This window comes from Drosophila melanogaster, chromosome 2L (genome assembly GCF_000001215.4).
Source record: "Drosophila melanogaster chromosome 2L".
Taxonomy (NCBI): Eukaryota; Metazoa; Arthropoda; class Insecta; order Diptera; family Drosophilidae; genus Drosophila; species Drosophila melanogaster.
The window spans coordinates 17410591-17433513 of NT_033779.5; the positions used below are offsets into that span (position 1 = coordinate 17410591).

Genomic DNA, 22923 nt, shown 5'->3' on the forward strand with positions numbered 1-22923 from the left:
TAATCACTTCTTGCAACCAACACTGGCAGCCGATACCTATCGCATAGACAAGCTGTTGTGGGCCATCCCTAGGTTTCGGTGGTTGAATTATTTGCAAATTTTTATCCAATCGCGCCAAACGCTGCGCATTCCGCCACTTTCGAGAAACTGACACGAAGCCAAGCTAAAAATACATTATTAAACAGCTGACATGAGCGAGTCGAATGCCACAGATGGTGTCCACGAGGTTGAGGAGTCCAATCCGCTGGAGCAGTCGACCATTACGATGCTAGATGTCCTGGAACAGGAAAAGGAGCTGGAGGACGAGTACGCCGCAGTGCTGGGCGCCTCCGATGAGAAGTCGTGCACTTACGCCAAGGGCCCCATCGGCCGACAGGCTCTGTACTCGTGCCTCACTTGTTGCCCCGAGGCGCGCGAGGATCTGGACAAGGCCGCAGGAGTCTGCTTGGCCTGCTCCTATCGCTGTCACGAGCACCACGAACTGGTGGAGCTCTATACTAAGCGGAATTTCCGCTGCGATTGTCCCACCCAGCGTCTGGGCAAGTGCTCCCTGAACCCACAAGTCGAGGGCGTTCAACCACGTAACGTGGGCAATCTGTATAACCAGAACTTCCAGGGGCTGTACTGCAAGTGCAAGCGACCCTATCCCGATCCCGATCGCACCGTTGAGGAGGTTATGCTGCAGTGCGCCATCTGCGAGGACTGGTTCCACTTGCCGCACATGAAAGCGCCCGGCGCCAGCGACAAGTGGCTGGATGTCTGCAGCGAAATGATTTGCGATGGCTGCATGGATGCCAAACCCTTCCTAAAGGACTACACTGGATTAGCCCTGCAGCCTGTGCTAGAAGATGCGAAGGAGGACAAGCCGGAGGCTGACGATAGCCAGCTGAAGAACGAGTTGGACCGCAGCATCTGCGATATCATGAAAGTTCCTGAAGGTGAATCTCAGCCAGACGAAGGCGAACCCAGCCAGAAGCGCGCCAAACTGGACGATTGTCGTCGGCCCAAACCAACCAAGGAGCATCAGGGTGAGTAAATTAATATAGATATACATGCGTATGCTCAAAAAAAAAACATATTTATGCAAAAGCAACCTTAATACATGAAAAGCAAGTCAAAGTTCTTCTTGCCATCGCCCAAGTAAAGGAAACCATGCTTGTGGGAGTTGATTTTGTGAAAGAATGTCATGCCCAACCAAAGGCACGACTTGATTATTACCAAACCCTCGTTCCGTTGCATATTCAGGGCAAAAGCCTGACACAGTGGTATTACGCAGTCAATGGTGTCCAGAAAGTCAATAGCATAGTTATAGTCGCTCCTCTTGGCCAAATTGACTTTGAGATCATTGCGGGGCAGGCGATAGAGCTGGTAATATGATTGGTTGTCGATCTGCAAGTCATTCAGTCCACGAAACATCTGGTTGGGTATAACACGACCATCGGTCATCTTGTAAAAGGCTCCGCGTGGGCAAATGGCACACTCCTCTGTTATAATAAACACAATGGCTGCCAGCCGTTCCTCCTCCTTAAGCTTGACCACTTCAGGGCGGCTGATACCAGCCACCTGATTGCCTACGATGTCAAAAGTGGGGTCCTGTGTGCGTACAATATCAGAAAAACCACCACCACATTTACGTACTATCAACTCACCAGCTTAACGTAGGTCATCAGGCTGGGATCTCCTATAAATGGCTCCCTTGCCAATATAGTCGCCTGAAATATCTTGGGGCTCTGTACGAACGGCAGCAACTGCCATTGGAACTGGTCCAGACTGTAGAAATACTTGCGATCCTTGAGACAGTCATTAGTGTAGCCAAAGGCAATGTAGTAATCGTTCTTGGTGGCCGTAATGCGACCCCAAAGATACATGCCCGTAAAACGATTGTCATTTTGTAAAGCGATCAGCGAGTTTTCAATCAAGATGCGCTGCTCCGGCGACAGCTTCATGCCGCAGTACATTAGGCAGTCGAGGCCCTCGGTGAAGAACTCCAAATTCATGACGAAAGTATCTTAGCAATTTATATGTGAAGTGTTGAAATAAAATATGGATTTAAGTGCTGAGAGTATTTGAAAGAAAACTCAGAACCGTAAAAAAAAATATGTTAGCGGAATGGATTTTTAATTACATGGCATGCATAAATCAGCACAAACTCTTTGAACTGCCAATTTCCCCCATTTATTCATCTCTACCCTTTCTCTTTCAAGGAGCTGCTTTCTGGACAAATGACTGGCGAAAATCACTCTGTCAGTGCTCCGAATGCCTGTCGCTTTACAAGGAACTTGCCGTGGAGTTTCTGCTGGATGTCGAGGATTCGGCTAAGACGTACGAGGAGCGCGGCATGAAGCGGGCTGAAGAGAATTCCAGTTATGAGCAAGGAATCCGGGCACTGGCCTCCATTGACCGGACACAGCAAATCGATGCGATTACCGAATACAATCGCATGAAGGACAAGCTAAAGGAATACCTGCAGGCATTCGCCGCCAGCAAGAAGGTAGTGACCGAGGAGGATATCAATCGGTTCTTTGCCGGCATGCGCAATGAGAACAATGCCAACCTGGGTCAGCCCTATTTCTGTCGCTAAACAGTTAGCACTCTATATTACTCTAGTATTACCCACATTCCCCCATGAAAGCGAAACATACATACATACATCATGTAAATTCTAAAGTTATATTTTATTTAAACAATAATCATTTTCAATTCACTTTTGTCAATAACGAAAAGTCGTAACAAGGCATCGGGCAATGAGATTCGCATTTCCCTCATTAAATTTATGTACATTGCGGTAAAATAGAATTATATAAGACAGGTTTTGTGTTGAAGTTCATTTTGGATTGAGACCTTTTTACATGTAGCTCTAATTGGTTAATTTCCGATATATTTTATGAAATATATGTACACTAGTATTTAGCAAAGTTTGTTGTTCATTTGAATGGCTGAATTCCCAAGCTATTGAGTTCTGCCTCAATGTCCTGGATAAGTTCGCTGGTGTCAATGGGCGCCATGCCTATGCTGCTGGAAATTAGATCACTAAACGATTGGGTGGGTTCATCTGCTGGAGGTTGCTGCTCCTGTGGCTGCTGTTGCTGTTGGTACTGCGACTGTTCTGGATGGGATTGGGCCAGATATGGAATGGACTCTGGCTGCAATTGCGGCAGGAACTGCTGAGTCTGTTGATATACCTGTTTAATGCCAAAATTTCCTTGTGGCGGTATGCTTATGGCACTCATTTTCTGACTTAAAAAGTCATTGTTATTGTTATTAATTAGTACATTGTTGTTATTATTGATTGGTGTCATAGAGCCACCACTGAAATGGGTAGGACTACAGCCGTTTACCGGAAAGTTTGAATTCTCCGGCAGATACATATGGTTATTCCTCTGTCCGATTTGAAACGGCGGAATGCTATCCACTGTACTGCAATTGGACGAAGGCGATGCGAAATTCCCATTAAATGTGAAGTTTGTGGCATCTGGCAAATAAAGATGAGTTTGATTTTGCCCCATTTGCATCGGCGGAATACTATCCACTGTACTGCAGTTGGATCGAGGCGAAGCGAAATTGCGTTCCACTGATGGACACTGGCTACTCTGGCTATCCACATCCATGAATCCATTCTCCATCTTGATATCCTGCACAAAATTGGGACTTCCGCCGGGAAACATCAAAGGCATACCAGGCGACACCTGTGTCTGCGGTGTTGTGGTCGCAATTTGTGGCTTGGAAAATATCGTATACTGGCCTAGAAAATAAATAAAAAGTTGTTAGCCTTGTGTTTCCAGTATTAACGAGAAAAGCGTTTCAAAACTTAAAATGCTTTTATTAAGATAAGCATAATTAAGATAAAACTCAGGTAAAACTAAAGCAATTTGCGAGAACTCAAAAGGGACAACAGCAGCAAGCCACAACATCAACCTGCCTTGGCAGTATCAACTTACATTATTTGATGTCCAACTTTGGTGGCAAAAATGGAGTTTGATGGAAACTAGACAAAAATTGGAAGGGTAGACACATTTTCGGTTGTCCGAATACTTAAAGATACCCTTGCCATTCAAACCTTTTGCTTATTTTAATAAACTTTTTTAGAGATTGGTGATCTAATAACTTTTAATTAATAAGATGAAAAATTGAAGTCGCAGCAAAAGTTTTTTAAAGTTTAAATAGTACGTATAAAATAATATAAATATTATTAAATATAATTTATTGTTAACGGACGAATATAATCGCTAGTTAAACATTTAACTATAACATTATTTTTTGATTTCTTTACAGGCAAGAGCATTTTAAAATTTTAAGAAATTGCAAAATAGTTCAATGCCACGACTTTTACGAAAATCTTTTATTCATTAATATTGAATACAATAAGAACGGGTGAAACAAACATTTTTCTATTCGAACGGTCTATATATTCATTAATGGGGTTCTTCGACTACAACGTTACATTTCCCAACAATTCTGGGACGGACAACAACTTTATCCATTGGTCCACAAGGTATTCAATCCTGTACTATCAATAGTGAATTTTCAGCAAACATTTTTGCTAGTCAATATAAATAACACCATCGAGTGATGAGTTTGTGTATTTTTGTGTGGTTAATGAGTTTTTCTAGGAACTGCACAGATGAAATGCTTCTATAAAGAAACCCAGTCCCGGCACCAGTATAAATGCGGAAAATTCGTGAAAACTTACTGGAGGTTTTAACCTGCTTGGATGGATGTAAATTGGTGCTCATGAGACTGCGCTTTAGGCTTTCAACTGTTTTTTGGGCAACACGGCGATTGTGTTTGGTTAGGAGTTCTACAAAGATATTTAAATTTTATGTCGATTAAAAAAAGATACGTATACAATTGAATTTGGTGAGCGATCGATCTCAGGGGTTCTTAGCTAGAAATTTGTGTAATCATTATAATTAATACTGAAACAAAAAGACGACTAGAAAAGTTTAATTTGTTGGTGCAGTTGTGTGTTTTGCTGTTAAGCACTAACTAATGCTAGGGTTTTGGTTAACTGATTCGATTATAAATCCGCACATTTAAGAAAATATCTCGTTATCCCATTTTGTCTTCAAATCAGTTATCCGTAACCCAATTCATCTACTCCAAGCCATTTGCCTCCGCCAGCCGCCGTGCTATTTCATCCGCACTCAAAAAATCGGTCGTATCCACTCCACCAGTTGCTGCTCCACCTTCGCCGCACTCCCCGCCAAATGGTGGTTCCGGACTTTTGCTGGTGTACAAAGCAAAGTGTTCCGCCTCGGAGAGATCCACACTGGGATCCAGCACAACACCATAGGCTCCCTCGCACAGATTCTTGATGCTCTGCCTGTCGGCGATGGCAATCAATTCCATATTGCCGTCACTTATGGGAATATCCGCCAGTTGCAGAGTGCTCAGGGTCTTCCTATCCAGCGGTCGACCGTAACTAAGGGTGCTGGCATTCGAGTAGCTCTCCGGTCGTAGCAAACTGTTCTCGCTATCGCCTCCCTTCAATGGTATGTGAATAACATCCGCATCCAGGTGGGCAGGTCTTTTACCCGATACACTGCTCGAACTACGACCGACTGGCTTGCCATTTCGACCCTCACTTTTTCCCAGTGGCTGCATCGATCTTGTGGAGCTGCGATTGGGATCTCCCAGGGAAAAGTGCGCAACGCTTGGTTCCCTACTGCCGGTGGGTGTTGTGGCTTTCGATCCCCCTGGTAGTTGCTTATTGGGGCTGCCACCAGGTGTCAGAGATTCTTCGTCATCCGTCTTGCTCCTTCGGCGAGAAAAGAATCTCGAGAAGAATCCCTGACGCTTCTTTGGCGAAGCACTGGGCGTCGGTTGCCTTTTGGTGGGACTTTGATCAGGGGTTCGCATTATAATTATAGGCGAAGGTGTAGTTCTATTGGAGCTTAGGCTGCCGTTTCGCGAGCGGCTCACAGAAATTGAATCACTGACAGCACTCAGATCCTGGGAGTTTCTCTGCGGTTTCGGTGGTAAGGGAGGTAATCTCTGATCTGAAACTGGGGAAGGAGTTCGAGGTGGCAATGGCAGGGGCGGTGAGGCTGGGGGCGTGGCTGGTGTCTGAGCAGCGTTCACTTTGATCCTGGGAGCTGGTGGATTTGTCAGCACCACCAGTTCGTCATCATCTAGCTGACCAAACGGATTGGTGGGTGGATAAATGGGGGCTGCTTGTTTGCTTTCTTTGGGCAATCCTATGTCTATGGGATTATTAAAGGCTATTTGTAGGCTCGTATATGTGGCTGTCTCATCGAAGTTTTCATCTAAATCCATAGAGGCCTGGGCACTGGCTGAAACCATTTCCGGTTCTTTTTCATTTTCCGGTAGCTCTTTCACGGCCGGATTCTCGAGGGTATCCCTGCGAGAACCATTGGCCAAAAGACCGTGGGCTTCCTCGTCCAACTGGTTCGTTATGGTCGTATTGGCTGTCAAGCTGCTGACATTGGTAAATGCTGTTTGGGCCGTGCTATTCGATAGGGATTGCGTGTCCCCGTTCTCCACCGTCAGGCTATCCGTTCTCTCGAACTCGCTGCTCTTCATCCACTCGGTGATTGTTTCCACATTGGACAGGGGTCGCGATTGCAGCTGCGGATGCTGCAGAATCTCCTCCATCGGCGTGGACGTCTGGGTGCAGTCATCGGCCAGTTGGGGCAACAATTGCGGAACCTCCAGCTCTATTTCCATATCTGGTTCGTTATCGTTATCCGTGTACTCGGTGACAGTGCCACCATCCATTTCGTGCGATTCACCCCTCTGACGCATTTGCATTTTCTTGACGGCTATCTCGAATTCGTTGAGAGTTCCCGAACTCTGTTGGTCATCGGATGAAACCGTGTTATTATCCTCCTCCAGATCCATCGGTGGGCACGAGTATTTCGTGGCCGTCGTTTCGCTGTCTAGGGAAAGGATCTGCTGGAACACGTCCAGTTCCTGGCGGCGTTTCAACTTTCGCTGTAGCCGGGCAAAGGTTACTGTACCTGGATTCGGGTAGTACTCGAACGGCAGTGGGGCACTCGTCGCTCCATCCGAGGGTCTCACTAGTTTCAGCTCCACCTGGAAGGGGGGAAAAAGTGGAGTTAGTTCTATTTCATTCGTGCAAAAAATTTAAACTCGGAAAATTAATGTTTTCGGAAGTACAAGTATTCGATTAATGGTACTTAGAGCGCAAATGCTATTTTCAGTTTATTTTACGTTATTAAATTTGTTTTTTTTTTATTGTAACCATTGATACATATGGAAAATCCGTTGTGTGCAGCATCGAGAAGTGCTCTATTTTATTCATTAATTGCACTTTTTAAATTGCCGCTCGACATGCACATGTCAATTCAGTCACTTTTAGATAACAGAGATAAGTTTAAATAAAGTATTGAAATTATTTATTTAAAAAACTGAACTCACATTAACACTTTGTGTGATCTCGGTGTTCCTGTAGCGCGGCGTCTTAAAAGCTATGGCCATCTGTTTGAACACGTCCGTGGGTTGGAACTCTGCGTTGGCGAACCACGTCTCCCGTCCATCCTTGTCCGTCTCATAGAATCGCACCTCGATGTCGTCCTTGGCAATCTTCTCGCACAGCATGATGATCTCGTCGCCGCCGTTCGCAGTGGCCGCGCAACTGCACAGCCGGGTGATGGTCAGTTCGCTGCTCTTGCCGTAAATCGGTGAGGATACGATGGGATCCAGGGGCACTTTTGAGTTGCCCACTGTGATGAAGGCCTGGTAGCAGAGGCGCAACTCATACCGATTGATCTTGTCGATCTGGTCCTTGTGATCGAATTTGGCTGAAAGGAAAGTATAGTTACTAAAATAATAGTAGGAACTATTATAGTTTGAATTGCAGGAGGTATCATATAGTTTTAACATCCTTAAGTAAAGTGTTAATAAGATGACTCACCATTGAAGGGATCGATGTTTCTCCTTTCCCTCTCCACCAGCGAGTCGCGCATCTCCAGCTTCTTGGCGCACTGTATGCCCACTTTTTGGAGCACCAGCCGCCGCTCCTCTGGCGGCAATTTCTTTTGGTAGATGCCCGACTTGCAGGCATCCGCCTCCTCCTTGCTGACCAGCCAGTGGGGATGCTGGCGGAAGGGCTCGTCGCTCGTCACACAGGAGACCACGATGATGACGGGTCCATCGTAGTTGCACACTTCGATGGTGGGAAAGGTCTTGCCCGTTTCCGAGCTGGAGTTCATGCCCGGAATCGAACCGGCGGTGCGACCCTCGCATTTGTAGCGAAAGCGGATTATATTGCTTGTCGGCTCCTCCACGATACGCAGGTGGGGACCACTTCTTGCACTTGGCTCGGGCAGATTCTGATTCATATTCTGATTCTGCAGGTGGAGCGGAATGTGCGACGGCATTACCGGCAGGGAAGTCGACTGCGATAATATGTGATGTGCAGCACCGCCTCCGCCAACAGCTCCTGCCACACTGCCTCCGCCGGTGGCGCCACCATTCAACTCCATGCTGGCATTGATAATTTCCTCTGAGGAAGGTAAGTATTAAGCAGAAATCAATAAGTCAGCGTGCCAGAAACAATTTAGCTTAGGCTAAGGAAGAGAACTAGGGAAAAGCGAGCTCCAAACGCCCTCCAAGATTAAATAGAGTGCCCGTGCATACCAATTTGCTCAGACAACCAGGTAACCACCCTTCTTAGGAAAGTACAATTTGATGTTAAATATTTTAAATAAATGTTGTATCATGAAAATTGAATTTTCTTTTTAGATTGGTATATCTTTAAGATTGATATTAAAAAAATTAAAATTGATATTATATCATATTTACTACAAGTAAGTAAAGTTTTATGCCTGGTTTTTGTCAAGAAAGTATTATGAATGGTAAATACCGCTCAGAATACTACAAATTCTTAAAGTGCTTCGAAAACTGAACTATTACAAGTTTTTATTCGTCTATCCGAGAAAACATAATTTACCCTGCTGAATCGAAATGGAAAAGTGAAATTGCGGATAATTTGTATCCATCAGATACGCATGTATGAGGGGCATTAGGTTGCCATTGTTCATTGCGGAAGGGTGATGGCTCGAAGGCTTCCTTCTTCCATTTCAATTCAACTTTGTTTTTGCCAGATGTCGACTATGCGATGACGAGGTCTGACGTCAAAACTTGCGCAGCTATTTGCTAGTCTTATTATGCCACTTTTTCGATATTTGTTGTTGCTGCTGCTGGCGTTTTATTCCGATGGCAACAGCAACACCAAAGTATCTATAGCCAGGCCCAGAGCAATAACAATATTCAATTAGCCACTAAAAATTCCCCACAAATCTGATGCTTTCTGGATGGGCTAATTAGGCGCATTGTCGATTGACTTATGCCCACAGATTATTCATTACCCCGAGCTCTTGCTCTATATTTTTTTTAACCCATAATGGGAATTAAGGGGGCTCTAGATGGGGCTAGGGTAATATTAATTGGGGTTAGTATGTGCCATCAATTTATGGGTGTTTGTACATACGTATATCGCCGAAAGCCTCCTCAAACATTGGATTACACAGTTGATTGCCTGAAAAATAAAGCAGTGTGATAGATTGTCATTAACTTTTGCATTAAGCTGTTGTATGTACATACATATATATATAATGATAGATTATATTACATACATAGCATTTGCTTTGCCTGTACAATATATTCTGATGGATTTTTCAATTTGACATATTCAATCATCGTCTATGTTTTACAAGCATTGTCAAAATATATACATCATCACATTTTAGCTATCACATATGTGAGGAATAAATCATTATTTACGGAAAAGATTACTAAAGGTATAATTATCTCTTCAATCATTTTAATTTGAGATGTGACGCCGCCTAGATTAAGTTGCTAATCTTAATTCCGTTTATTCCACTTGTGTTAAGTAGGTACTTATAGTTTATTGAGGTGGGCGAACGCCCAAAACTTTAGCAAGAACTCAAAGTACACTGGGATTTTCAAAATCCATCCTTGATCTGATTTATTGAGCAGAAAAACCCCATTTCCATCGGCCAAGTTATTATCGGTGTGATTTTTTCTTTACCAGGTTGTGACCGATAAGAAAATCTGTGGCGGCTTGGTGATAATCAACAAAAGGTGTTACTGGAAATCTCTCAGTATACCTTTGGGTTGCTTATTGGTGATAACCCTATCAAAAGGTATACAAGTTTACTTCCAGGAAAATTAATAGAGCCATCTAGGCCTTGTGTTCCGGTTATCAATTTAGCCGATTTTGTTTTCGATTTGATTTAACCAATTCTTGTATTTAATTAAGTTTTTAAGGGATGTATTCCACATTAAATTCTCTTCTTACAAAAATACTATTTTTACGTTACTTATTGCTAAAAAAAAACTTAATTTGTATTATGTATTTGTATTATGTATCTTCACTTAAGAGCATAAACTTATATAATCAGTTGTATGGACCTTGTAAGCTCAGAGTCCTTGGCTTATAATGAAGTCAAGCATATGTCTTTACCACTAACGATTTCCCTTAGCCTTCGTCCTTTTTTATGTAGGTATGTGTTCAAAAAACAGCTACTGTCGCATCGATCAAGGTTATCATTGTTAGTCGCTTGTTGGGGATAATAACAATGTCGGTGTAATGTGTATTTAATAGCCGTAGACTATAAAAAGGCCAAACAAGTCATTCTCTGAGACACATTTTCCCAATTTCGCTCTACATTCCGGCACTGCAGTCAACACATGCCGAAAGTATTTTGCATTTTCTGCACATAACTCAACTTTTCAACAAAAGAAGAACACACACTCGAGCACTGAGAGATAAAATCCAGCAAGAAGTCATCGCTTGGGACAGCCTATTTGTCTGAATGCCAAACATTGGCGTCGAGCACACAAGCATACGAAAACACTGCGCGAAAAAAAAGGAATTTAAGGAATTTAATTTATTAAAAATTAAACACTAAATCAAGCCACGAAAAACTTTTAAAAGGCGAACACAAGTTTTTAAAGAATAAAATTTTCTAAAAAAGTTATAAAGATTTTATATAATAGTGGTGGGATTAAGAACTTAAATTAATAATTTAAATAGGAATATATGTTCCTAATCATCAAGGTTTTATTAAGAAAAATTTTAATTACTTGTTGTTCATTGTTTTGAACACTTAGTTATTTTGTTCAGTGCAGGCACCTATACAAAGACATTCGCACACACGTGGGGGCTTGATAAATTTGCATATGTTAATTTTGTTTACATTTATAGCCTTGCAAAAACAATTTGTCCGCCACTGGATTTGCCTTTGTTGTTGCTGTCATTGTGTTGTTTTTTTTTTGTCTGTTTTGGTTCTTTTGCAATTCACACCACTTGCTTACACTCACACTTCCACAAGGAGGGCATGTCCTCTAAATTTGTTTACGAACCGCATGACGCTTTATAGGTCCACCCTCTCCACCCCCTGAAAAAAAACCCACTTCCCCGCCCCAGGACGGTCAACCCCCTTCACGTGTGTCGAACATCTAAGCTGAGTAATAAGCAAATGCGGCCACAAGAAAAATAATATTGAGCCTTTTAAGTAAAGATAAAGTAAATTTGTATATTATTTGTACAAATACGCGTTTCTATATGCTAAAAAGGATTTCTCATATGCTTAAGCCCTAATGAAAGAACAAGTTAGGCAGTAAGGATTTACTTTGTTACAAAAAGAATACTCTAGGTGTTTAATTTTAAAGCACAGAAATTGTATTAGAACTCTTTTTTAAATATATTTTCTAATTTGGGTATCGCAACTTTTTTCTTCAGTGTAGCAGACGACGTGGGGCAAATGACATCAGGAAACTTTTAAGTATTTGGCGCTAGCTGCGGCTTAACTGCCACTGACAGCAGCAGCATCGCTTTTACCCAACTCGCTAATCTCTCTTACACACAGCATTACACACACCACCATACAAGCGGCAACAGGACGAGCATTAAGGATGTCCTGGCGTGAAGGGGTGATTGGGGTCATTTCAGCGGTACCGTTTAAATTTTTATGCAAAAGGGGTGGCAAAAAGCTAAACCGTATCGATTGTCCTGCTTATGGGCATAAATAATAAAGGAACTCAAGTGTGACACACGCAATTTGAACGTAAAATTGGCTTTTCCAAGAAACTTTTAAATTCATTAAATATAGGGCATATAGTAAAGTATGGATAACAATCAGGAGCAATTTATTCATTAAGCCCCATTCCAAAACTTAATCCTGACAGTCATTAGTGGCCTGAGGGTAAAGTGTTCCTAAAATAGCAAAACAGGCTAATGGGGAAGCTAATTGACTTAGATCCGGCGCAAAGGAAATAAATATAGAATTTTAAGTCTACCAATTAGTCCTTTAAACAAAGATTTTGTCAAAAGCGGTCTGTATAGATGAGTATATTGGGCTTTATTTTATTGGAAAGATTGTAAAAATAACTTTTCAAGAGATTTCTACATTCTCTTCGATTGTAGCATATTTATTTTTCCTTTTTTCATTCTTAATCAATCTTCGAAAAATGTAAATATTTCAAACATCAATATTCTTAAAGCGTTTTTGCCTTGCTCTTTGGATTTGTTTTTTAGATTTCATTAAGTGCCACAAACGCAAAAAGCTTTCCAAAGCGCCTAATTGCTTGGTTCATCTCCTCAGGACCTTCGCCCACCATTTTTCTCGTCTAGCTTCAAGTTTCTTCTTCAATTTGGGAAAATCTTAAGCTGAATAATACTTTAAGACAGCCGGGGCTACCAACTCTCAACGAGAAAAAGAAAAAAAAACCGCTACGCACAAATTTAATTCGCATTTAGGCTCAAGTGAGGTGGACGGGGCTGAACGTGGAGGGTTGGAAAAATTCTGGTGGCATAAATCAGAGCTACAAATTGATGCATAAATAAAGCGAACAAGAAAGGATGTCGCCAGCCGAATAAAAAGTGAGCAAGGTAAAAGAAATTGTTAATTAAATGTTGTCAAAAATAGACGTCATCGGGAATGAAAATGTCGGTTTTGAGTTACGATAGAATCGCTGGATCGTCGTCTATCTATCTGAAAAGTAATGATGGCAATGTGACACACTCACACACACACACATATTTCAGTAGCTAGAACCTTGTCACGTGCCCAATCGATTGGAAAATCGCGTTCTGAACCGAAAATAAACACACAGCTAAATAGGAGAATATAATGGAATGGGTGGCACTGGGGGAGTGCTTTTGCCGGAATATGATGAGATGGGATGGCTAGAATCCCAAAAACTCGCACACACACACAGACACACACACGACATTCACTCACCGATGGCCTAATCACACCCAGTCGCACACACAAAATTCAACATCAAACGCAGACAACTGGCCCCAATCCATCCCCAAGATTCAACCATTTGGCACCTCAAGTACGCAGGCTGACATGTGTGCCTGCCTGGTCCTGCCGTTGTCCTGAGTGCCTTGCATTATATTCGGTATGTGCACAAAAAATTAAATTCAAATAAAAACTTTCTCCACAGCACCAATTTTGCCTGTCGTCGTCGAAAATGAAAAAAACGAAGAGAAGGCAAACGTCCCCAACCCCGGAAAATCAATAAGCGCTGGAAATTATGATTTTCCTCTAGTTCTTTGACAGTGTCCTTCACTTGGGCCATGCCCCCGCTGTCATTTGCAGGAAATCCATTTGGCTTTCTATATGCACGGCATATATAAATAACTAATGTTTGTTTACTCCTAGATCCGAAGTTTACTGAGGTCACAATCGATTGAATTTGTTTGCTAACGCAAACAACATTTTAGATGGCTATGCTATTTATATGACACTTGTTCAGGTGTAAAACAATATTTACTGCAAAGTATGCAAATCTTATTTGATATAAATCAGATATTTTAAAACTTATTATGACCTCAAAAACACATAGTAAATGTATAGGTTGTTATTTTTATATGATTTTGGAGAACTTCAGCGAATATTTGGCTAGTTTCTATCGTAATATAATTTTCGGCTTAACATAATCGAATTCTTAGAAATTCTTTTTCTTCTTATTCTTATAGCTCCATAATCTTTTATACAAAAATTGATTTTAGTACGCAGCTTAAATCGCTTCCAGTTTAATGAAGGCACGCTAACCAATGGCTAAGCTTCTTTTGCTGATAAGCTTATCAATAAGTAATTCCCAGCTAATTATGAATCAAATTCGACTAAGTTAGGAGCTAAAAGTTCGAAGCTTTGAATGGGAATAAAACGATATTTGTCACATTTGACAGCAATTATGAAGAAAATAAGTAAATAGTACAACGACGAAAACGATAAACACGAAATAATATATAATCTCCGACGGTGTCAACTTTTATTAGGGCAATTTTGAATGGTCGAATGCTCGAATCGTTTGCTATTTTTATTTTGTGTGCCGTGTTACTTGAAAAATCATAATGTATAAAACTAATTAAAAGGTAATTAATTCGGTTACATCTAGGTTGGCTTCGCTCATCACCACCCATTTGCAGTCAAAAGTTAAATTGTACAGCCAATCGATTTTCATTGCCTTTCAAGCAAATCAAAGGAAACATTTTTGCAGTCAAGTAAATAATGCCCGAGCACCCCAAAAACATTCCCAGAATGCCGAGCCAGACCACATCGCACCAGACCTCATTTACCCAAGCGTTGGAGCCATTTCCATTCTAATGGCCAAGACAAATCGTTCGTACGTACATTCGCTTTCAGCCAAGAAAAACGACCGACACGCGATGGCCGAAAATTGGAGGAAACCGCAGCATTTAATTATTTTGCTATAAAACTTTTCACGATTCAATCAATTCAGATTCGGTACAACATGGCGTATGCGTAATGGGATTCAGCTATATTTTTCCCCGCATTGTTTGTAAAATTGTGTGGTGGCGTGAATTGTTTGTAGAACTTGGGCTTTGGTTGGCGATGTAAATGTGAATGACAGATCATTTTAAAGTTTAGTTGGTTTTTGTTCATGCGGAAAATGAAAAGAAATATATATAAGGTATAGTACTCAATCTCACGCCGGGTTATCAGGGAGACTAGAATATAAAGCCCCGCTGGGATTTTCTTCTTGCTGATTAAAGTTCAAGTCTTATCAGTTAATTGAAATAAGTTCAAAGCAATTGCATTTGCTCTCTTGGGTTTTCCGAAAAAGTGTACAAGTATTCAATAAACTGATCAAGCTGAATTGACTCTTGAAAACAAACATAATTAGTATAAGTTTGTTATATTATTTTACAGTAAAAATAGTTTTGAATCGATTACTGGTGGGTGAAAATACTATAGCTTACATGAAGCTTCTCATTGTGTATTCTTTAAATTTTAATTTAAATTTTAATTTAAAGAATAAGTAATTCAAAGGTTTCTGATAATTCTTAGCAACATATATTTAACCAGCTCTATCCAGAGTTCATCGTTTTGACCGTTTCTCAATTGTTTACCAATTAGACTTGCACCCTACACACAAATGTGTGTACAGGCTGTGACCTTCCTTCTCCCGCTGGCATTTAATTTACAATAACTTTCAATTCGGAAACAAGTCTGCTTAATACAATTGGCAAAGTTATAGCTAGACTGCGACTTTATACTGTATGTAAGCAATCGCACACACATGGACCAAAAGGTGTGAAAAGTGCGGACTTTGTTTGTGTTTTATTTTCTACAATTACCGAAAACAATTCCGCTGCCGTTGGCATCATCGGTTCATCGCCCAATACAAGTTAGATAGCTGCTGGCTGGGAGCAGATAAATCGATATTTGAGTAAGTTTTGACCATGACTGTTCCATTTCATTCTATTTTTATGGATTCCGAAACGGCCAAATGGCCGAATGTTTTGCGTGCGGATAAGGCAAAAGTCTTAAAGACTTTATGCCATTTCGTGTCTTTCGATTGCAGTTTCAGTTCCACGGTTCAGGTTGTATATTCCTTTGATTACAAATGAAATAAACGAAATCTTCCAGATGCCACCGCAAATTTTTATAAACTTTTGCCGTGCCGATTTCAGTTGTAAAAATATTTACATTTTGTTAATATAAATATTTGCATTTGCTTCGATTTTTTTTTTTTTGACCATTGAATTCCTCTTCTTTTTGGCTCCTCTTGAGCAGATTTTCTTTCACATTTGGAAAGTTATTTAAAGACTAACTGAGTAGCTATATTCTTCCAATTTTTTATATCAACGCCTAAATTATTTCCAATACAACAGCTTGAAATGTGAAAACGTCACAAACAGCTTTGGCACTATAATTTTGAGATAAGAGTTATAATGTTTATAATTGCATACATTATTGCTCTTGGGAGGAAATGTCTACTCTAGGGTGCAGTTCCGGCATATGTTATGTGCAAATGTACAAATCTGAACCAGTATGTTAATGATTTTTCGTAGTCGACCAATAAAACAAGAAAGAAACACTGGGACTACTAGTAAATGTCGTACTGAGTGTTATTCTCTTTTAATAAATCGCAGTCAACCGCCTTTCTTGTTTTCATTTGCATATATTATACGCCTGTTGGGTTGCAAAACTGCAGTTACACTAGCAGAAATATATATTTGCTGATAAGCAAAAACATACCATATTTTAATAAATATTTACGAAGTATTGCACAAAGTCTATATTTAATGTATTGATATAGCTATGCCTATAATCTTTCGGGTGTTTAGGTTCAAATCAAACAGGAAGTAGATTAAAGAAGTCACAAAAATATTTAAAATATTTCCCGCATGGACAAAAAAAACAAAATAAAAATAATACACTAAAAATTAAAATTTTTTGTCGTTTTTTTTTGCGATTACGCAGTCTAGTGAACCCGGCCGTATTCCCGTTTTTCACTTCACTATTAATAAATACAAATTTCATTACACGTGGCATTAGATAAGTAATTGCCCGCATCGGAAAATTGTGTACTTATTTATGTATCTGGGATTAAAATTTATGAATTCCGCCGAGTTGCTGGCACGTAGTTTTTTGCAGTGCCATTGCAATCGAACCTGACACGGGAAGCTGTCTGTACCTAAGTTTCTAAAGCCGCCTTCTGGACCGGGGACTTTACAAACTACGCCTTAAGCTAGCTAGCTGACTATAGTTTCAGAAAATTTATTATAGCTAACCTTTTATGGTGTAGTAGGTAGGCTGCTTTAAATGCTTGATTAAATTTGGATTCTCGATCCGAATGCACTGGGTCAGACAGAAATCGAATTAGCTCTTTGTTGTGTTGACACGTGTAATTGATTAAATTTGTCTTTTATGATTGACTGGTTTTCGGTTTATGTGTCGGACTTATCGCGCGCGACTCACAAAAGGCGCGCCAAAAAAATTATGAAGAAATTGAAAACAAAAACAAAAGTTGCTCCCACAAGCGACGTTGTTGCTCCGCTCATGTATTTTACTTTTGAGTTTTGTTTAATTTTTGCTATTGACACTGCAGCCGCCTGTTTAGAGCGGACATTGATTTATACACACATCTGTAGTTTACGTTGTAGTTGTCGTGCTTCGTATAATTAACCAATACACTGGCAGCTATATAGTCGCGTGCGACTTGCACAATATGCGTTATATGTACATCTATATGTATATATATATGTATGGATATCTATGTGTGAACAAGTCGGCGCTTCACGTCCGTCGGCGGCCAAGTTCAGATTGAAACTGAGCGGTTCGCTTCACACTCGGCTGCAAGAGAGCTTCGGAATGGCTTCGATAGCTCAGGCTCCATTCTCAGCTGTTCGCTCTCTGCGATCGCATGCATTCGGTTCGTATACTTGATACGTATACGTGATACGTATACGTGATAAAAAGTTACCGCTGCTGATATGATGGTTGCTGATCGCAACTGACGGAGGGTGCCAATATCTGTTTTTATTTTCGAAACTGCTTCACTTTTCCTTTATTTATTTTCATTTCCGTTGTGCGTACTCAATGTTTCGTTCTCTCTAATGTATTTGTGTTCAAGTGCGTTCCTATGACGCCATCGAGCAGAAAAAATGGTTATAGATTTTTAAGTGGATTTGGAAAAGTGTTGAGATTTTTATAACGCTCTGCAGGTGTTCCAATTTCGATTTTCGGCTATAAGTAAACATTGATTCCCTTACAAAAAAATGTGTACTTTTTGCTGGGAATGAAAATTTATTGTTATGAATGGTTTGGAAATATCATAAAAATTCAAAATACCTAAGATGTTATTTCACATGAACTCTTTTCTCATTAAAAATTCGTTTAAAATAGTGCACAGGTTTCTGGACAAATCAAGATCAAAGGTTTATTATAAGATCAGATAGGAGGAAAAGTTTTTCTTTATGTGAATCATTCGCCATTCTGGAATGAGAAGCCGAAAAAAATCGACAACTATTAGCCAGATGCATAACAATAGATCTATTTATCTAATATAGGTATGACAGCTGAATGTTTTTATTGATTTTCCCAGGAATTGACAGACCTGAAACGAGTTCGACCCTCGGCAAATGTAAATTATAAAATCCATACAACGTTGCTAATTCACGCCAACAAAATTCCCAAATGAGACCGAAAAAAGATTCGCCAACGTCTAAGGTCGAACTGAGTTATTAACTCAATTTTTGGCTTCTGTTCCATAGACAGATTTTAGTCATTGAAATAAACACAAGTGCAGACCAAACACGTAGGGGAAAAATATTTGCAGTTAACATTGCCAATCGGGTGGAAATATTTCATTATTGTTGTGCATGAATGAAAATAGTATAATTTATTTCTGCTAGCCCACGAAAATTTCGAACTAAAAACACAGTTTTCATGTAGCGTGGGCTCGTCTGCGGACAAAATGCATTTTGGGAGCAAATTTCCCGGCCGCAATTTACATCTATATAGGATTGCAACAAAGCCAAGAATACCTCAGGACGTGCAAAAATAAACTAAACTATTTCAGCTCTGGGGTTTGAGAAATTTTAAGTTAGGAAAACAGATATTTATTTATTTAGCAATTTATTGAGCAAATATGAATATTTAGATATAGATGAAAATATAGTACGACAATTTGTATAACTTTTTGAACATGTTATTATCAAATTTACAATTGTAATCCACACTTTTATTCTATTATTTTAAAATTTCTTGCTCTTTATGGCTAGGGATCACTGTAGAAGGATTTTAGTTGCGATTGTGCTTTTAGCCATACATGTATGACAAATGCCCCATGACGTAGTAGCCACTTTCAGTAAACATATCAGACGTCACAGAAATCTCCAACTCTTTATTAAGCTCCCCGAAGAAGAAGAGAAGAAAAAAAGGGGGAGAAGTCAAAGACTCTACCCCCGCCCAAACAACTCCCCCTGCAATTCTGGCACATTTGCGCTTCAAGGTCACGCGCGTGAGCGGGAACGAGAGGGAGAGAGAGAGCGAGGAAGAGAGAATGCAGAAAAACAAAGCCAAGCCCCAAAGAAATCGTGGAAGGGGGTGGAAGGGGGCGAAGGGGGCTTGACGGCGGAGCGCATAGTTGAGCAACCACTTGTTGTTGCTGCCGCTTTTATTGCTCCTCTTCAGCCAGCGCCAGTTTAAGGCCACCAAATATGCACTGGGAGAAACAAATAGCACATACATCTTAACAAAAAACACTTAAAGATTATAGATTTCTGGATATTAAATGGCCTATTGAATTAAGTGACAAATAATATCTAAAGTGGATTTTGTTGCATTTGTTGGTTTAGTATTTTATTAAAATATTAATTTTAACATTTTCTTTAAAGGCATATTTTATCAGATGCCTGAAGCATGTAAATTTAAAAAAAATAATTTATTATAAGGTGAATAGTGTTAAAAAATGCGAAATAGAAAACAGATCTACAGCTTTTTCACAGTGATTGAATTAAGTCGAAAGGTCTGCGCCGCCCTCAAAAGAGGTAAAGAAACAAAGCGCGTAGTGCATTAACATTCAAGACATTCGGCTGACGAATAATGGTGATAAGCAAAGGAAGGGGACGAAGGGGAGCCGTATCAATAACACGAACAGCCAAGTTACCGACGAACTCGAAATGTTTGAGTAGCAGAAAAGCCATGATACAAAAAAATGACTCAGCCTAGTTCAGCGAATTCAAATGCTCTTCTGCAGTCAATATATACTTGCTAAATTGCACTAAATTCTATAATGACGAGTTATATATTTGATAAGGTACTTTGATATATATATAAAGCAAACAAACAAAAGCGAATAAAAGAGAGGTAGATTTAATTGCTAGAAATGTATATCTACGGTCAGTAATAAGACACTTAATTAAAGTGTAATTTCCTTTTCTAAAACCCACTATTTTGAAAAGCTTGGCGGAAAGAAAACACTCTACGAATTGGCAAAACTTTTGCGAAGCATAAGAGAAGAAAACGTTAAGCTATAACAAAAAACCTGTCCGTCTGCCTTGTCTTTGGCTTTTGGCTTTGCAGCACTTGATTGGCTTTTGGATTCCCCGAATCGTCGATGAATCATCGCCTCACCTATATACATACATACGTATACGTAATTTCTGCGGCTCACCAAACACAATTGTGCCGCTCGCACACAATCACTTTCAATTGGGGCCTTATTTGTGTGTTTGTGTGTGTGTGTTTGGGTGTTTGCCCATGCGGAAATCTGCTGAGAGGAAAGCGCTGGGAGAGCTCCACCGAGATCATCTGCTCCGGAGAGTGGGAAATTTTGGATTGCCATTCCAGTTCCCAGTCCACTCACTCTGCCTCACCGCATTACATAATTGGTAACTGCAGGAGTTGTTTACAAGGCGATGGAGTTCCGCATGCAATGTGCAGATTTTGTTACCAATCAGGGGTATGCTGTTTCTTGCAGGTGCAAGAGAAGTAAAGTAAATTTGTAAAAAAAAATTTAAGCATAACTTTATTAAACGAAAATATATATTTTTGTTGTTTAAGCTAGGTACTATACAATGTTATTAGTCTTTTTTGAGTTCAATTGTTAGTACATAAATTTTTTATTGAACATGATATCTCTTTCTTAGCATTTCGAGATTTCTTGACTTGGTTAAATAAATTTCTCCCTGTGCACGCATCTTTTTGGTAACCATATCAAGGTTGTCTGATCCCAAGTCTCGAACTCCATCATTTCACCAGTTTAGGTAATGCAAACACAAATGGCGAGATACACTACTTTTTTGTTGTTTTAGTCTTTTACGGAATGAAGAACAACACCATCTTCAGAAAAACAACAAGAGAGAGAGCAAACACTGTTAATTAATTAATGTGTCAGCGTTTAATAAAGCAAGAGTCGTGTGGTCTCGATGTGGATTAAAACATATTGCCATTTTCAATGGAGCAGAAACTGAAAGCGAATCCTCAATTGCAAATGCAATTGTTAAGTCTTATAGAATTTGCTTTTGTGCATGGCTGCTTACTTTTTTGCGGTCCAGGAATGTGAATTTATTGTTCAAAGGTCAGCTCTGTGGCTTTGGAATAGACATTTTGTAAACGCCCCTCATTTTTCAAAAAATTAAATTACATCCTTTAATAGAATGCTAGATAACAAAAATGACATTGATGCAATAACACGGTATAACCAAACCAATGTATGGCCGTTACGCATCTTGTTATTCTAGTGTCTTTGGTATAACACTTTCAATCAGAAACAGGTGGAAACAGGTCGTTTACTTTGTACATTTTTAAGTGTTCAACATAAAAAAAAAATCAATAATAATATCCAATAATACAACCTCATATTTTAAAATGAAACATATTTTATAATTCAATTTATTTATTTACCTTAAATATTAAATTTTTTCCGTGTTGGAATTCAACGCTAGAACATAAAAAATGCACTGCATACAAGCTAAATTACACAAATGCTAGTTTCTCGGTAGTATTATCTATTTATAGGCTAATCGATTTAAAATGTTAGAACGGCAGTTAAAACGTTTTACTTTTAAACTCTTAATAATGCATTTAATTTCCTAGAATTGGACAACGAGAATTCTCGGAAACAGAGGCGCGCGCCGTTTCGATAAAATTGATCCCAGTTAACACGTCAGTATCTTAATATTGGCTTTAATAGTGTGCCAGACTAAGCCGCAAAACAGGTCACTAGTAAATGACGCTGATTTGGTAAACGATCAAATGATGATTTAATATTTGTAATCAAGTAACTTTTTCCCCAAGACGTAAGCACCTGGGAACCAAGATCAAAACTGAGTAAGATCCCGGGAGACCTGTTTGGGCTTTAATGGGTCCGCTGGGATAAACCCAATTTCATTGATGTTCTGGCTTAGGCGAATACGCTCTTAATTATTTATAAACAAAACGGAATTTTGTAATCGAACAGCGCTAGATTATTTATAGCCAAAACTCACCTAAATCAGAATTTCCAGACGTGGCAATAATTCAATATGCTTTGTTTGATTTTCGATATTTACTTGAGACTTTCGAATTTTTATGTTCGTTTGGAATATTTCGCACGTTCACACAGCTACACTTTGAGCACTTTAAATGATATTTTTTTTCAGCTGAATTTATTTAGATTAAATATTCAATGGTTTTGTATTTCGCTTTTAATTGGACGTTACTTTTTCGAAATCGTATTTGTTGGTCGAATTTTTCGAGGTGGATTTTTTGAGGAGGCGAAGAACCGTTTGCCAGCAGCGCCGAACAGTTAATGAAGCCGCCGACGCCTTGGCCACCACGCAGAGTAGCCTTTCGCCCACCACCCCCCCCCTGCATTACCGCCATCGAACCACCCAGCCACCCCAAAAAGCCAAAAACAACAGCGTACCAAGTTGTCGTAGGGCCGAAAGCTTTTTCTGCCTGCGCACATGCCGCCCAGTGGTGGGTTTTTCAACAAAAAAAAAAGCTTTTCGTGGTGAACTCGGTTCGAACGCACATTTGGCGCGAAACGTAGCGGAAACTGTGGCCCCAGGGAAAATGAGCCGCAAAATGAGAAGGCGGAAGCCGCTACCGCATCATTTTCCTTACAATGTGTGAGAACCAAACCGGATGTGCTAACTTAGTG

At 40.0% G+C, this 22923-nt stretch overlaps 3 protein-coding genes and 1 long non-coding RNA gene across 7 annotated transcripts, besides 1 other annotated feature; 2 read left to right on the forward strand and 2 right to left on the reverse strand.

Moving 5' to 3' along the window:
• Positions 1 to 50: 50 nt before the first annotated feature.
• Positions 51 to 2909, forward strand: CG15141 (uncharacterized protein). Its single transcript, NM_135993.4, has 2 exons — positions 51 to 1028; positions 2205 to 2909. The coding sequence occupies exons 1-2, from the start codon at positions 191 to 193 to the stop codon at positions 2579 to 2581; spliced, it is 1215 nt and encodes a 404-aa protein (NP_609837.1). The 5' UTR covers positions 51 to 190; the 3' UTR covers positions 2582 to 2909.
• Positions 1059 to 2043, reverse strand: Rsph9 (Radial spoke head protein 9). Its single transcript, NM_165215.1, has 2 exons — positions 1650 to 2043; positions 1059 to 1593 (listed from the first exon to the last, which is right to left on the reverse strand). The coding sequence occupies exons 1-2, from the start codon at positions 1995 to 1997 to the stop codon at positions 1096 to 1098; spliced, it is 846 nt and encodes a 281-aa protein (NP_724049.1). The 5' UTR covers positions 1998 to 2043; the 3' UTR covers positions 1059 to 1095.
• Dif (Dorsal-related immunity factor) lies at positions 2658 to 22571 on the reverse strand. 4 transcript variants are annotated; one of them, NM_001169528.1, is made up of 7 exons: positions 22268 to 22571; positions 9476 to 9523; positions 7898 to 8488; positions 7402 to 7784; positions 6981 to 7056; positions 4691 to 4798; positions 2658 to 3742 (listed from the first exon to the last, which is right to left on the reverse strand). In NM_001169528.1, exons 2-7 carry the CDS (start codon positions 9501 to 9503, stop codon positions 2925 to 2927), a joined length of 2004 nt encoding a protein of 667 aa, NP_001162999.1. In that variant the 5' UTR covers positions 9504 to 9523; positions 22268 to 22571; the 3' UTR covers positions 2658 to 2924. The 4 variants fall into 4 exon arrangements, with proteins under 4 accessions (NP_001162999.1, NP_724050.1, NP_523589.2 ...); NM_165216.3 differs by lacking the exon at positions 22268 to 22571 and adding an exon at positions 17418 to 17609; NM_078865.4 differs by lacking the exon at positions 22268 to 22571 and adding an exon at positions 17066 to 17609.
• On the forward strand, positions 19116 to 19567 carry lncRNA:CR44409 (long non-coding RNA:CR44409). Its single transcript, NR_124330.1, has one exon. It is a non-coding gene; the product is annotated as a long non-coding RNA:CR44409 (long non-coding RNA).
• Positions 21481 to 21528: a mobile genetic element.
• Positions 22572 to 22923: the final 352 nt, after the last annotated feature.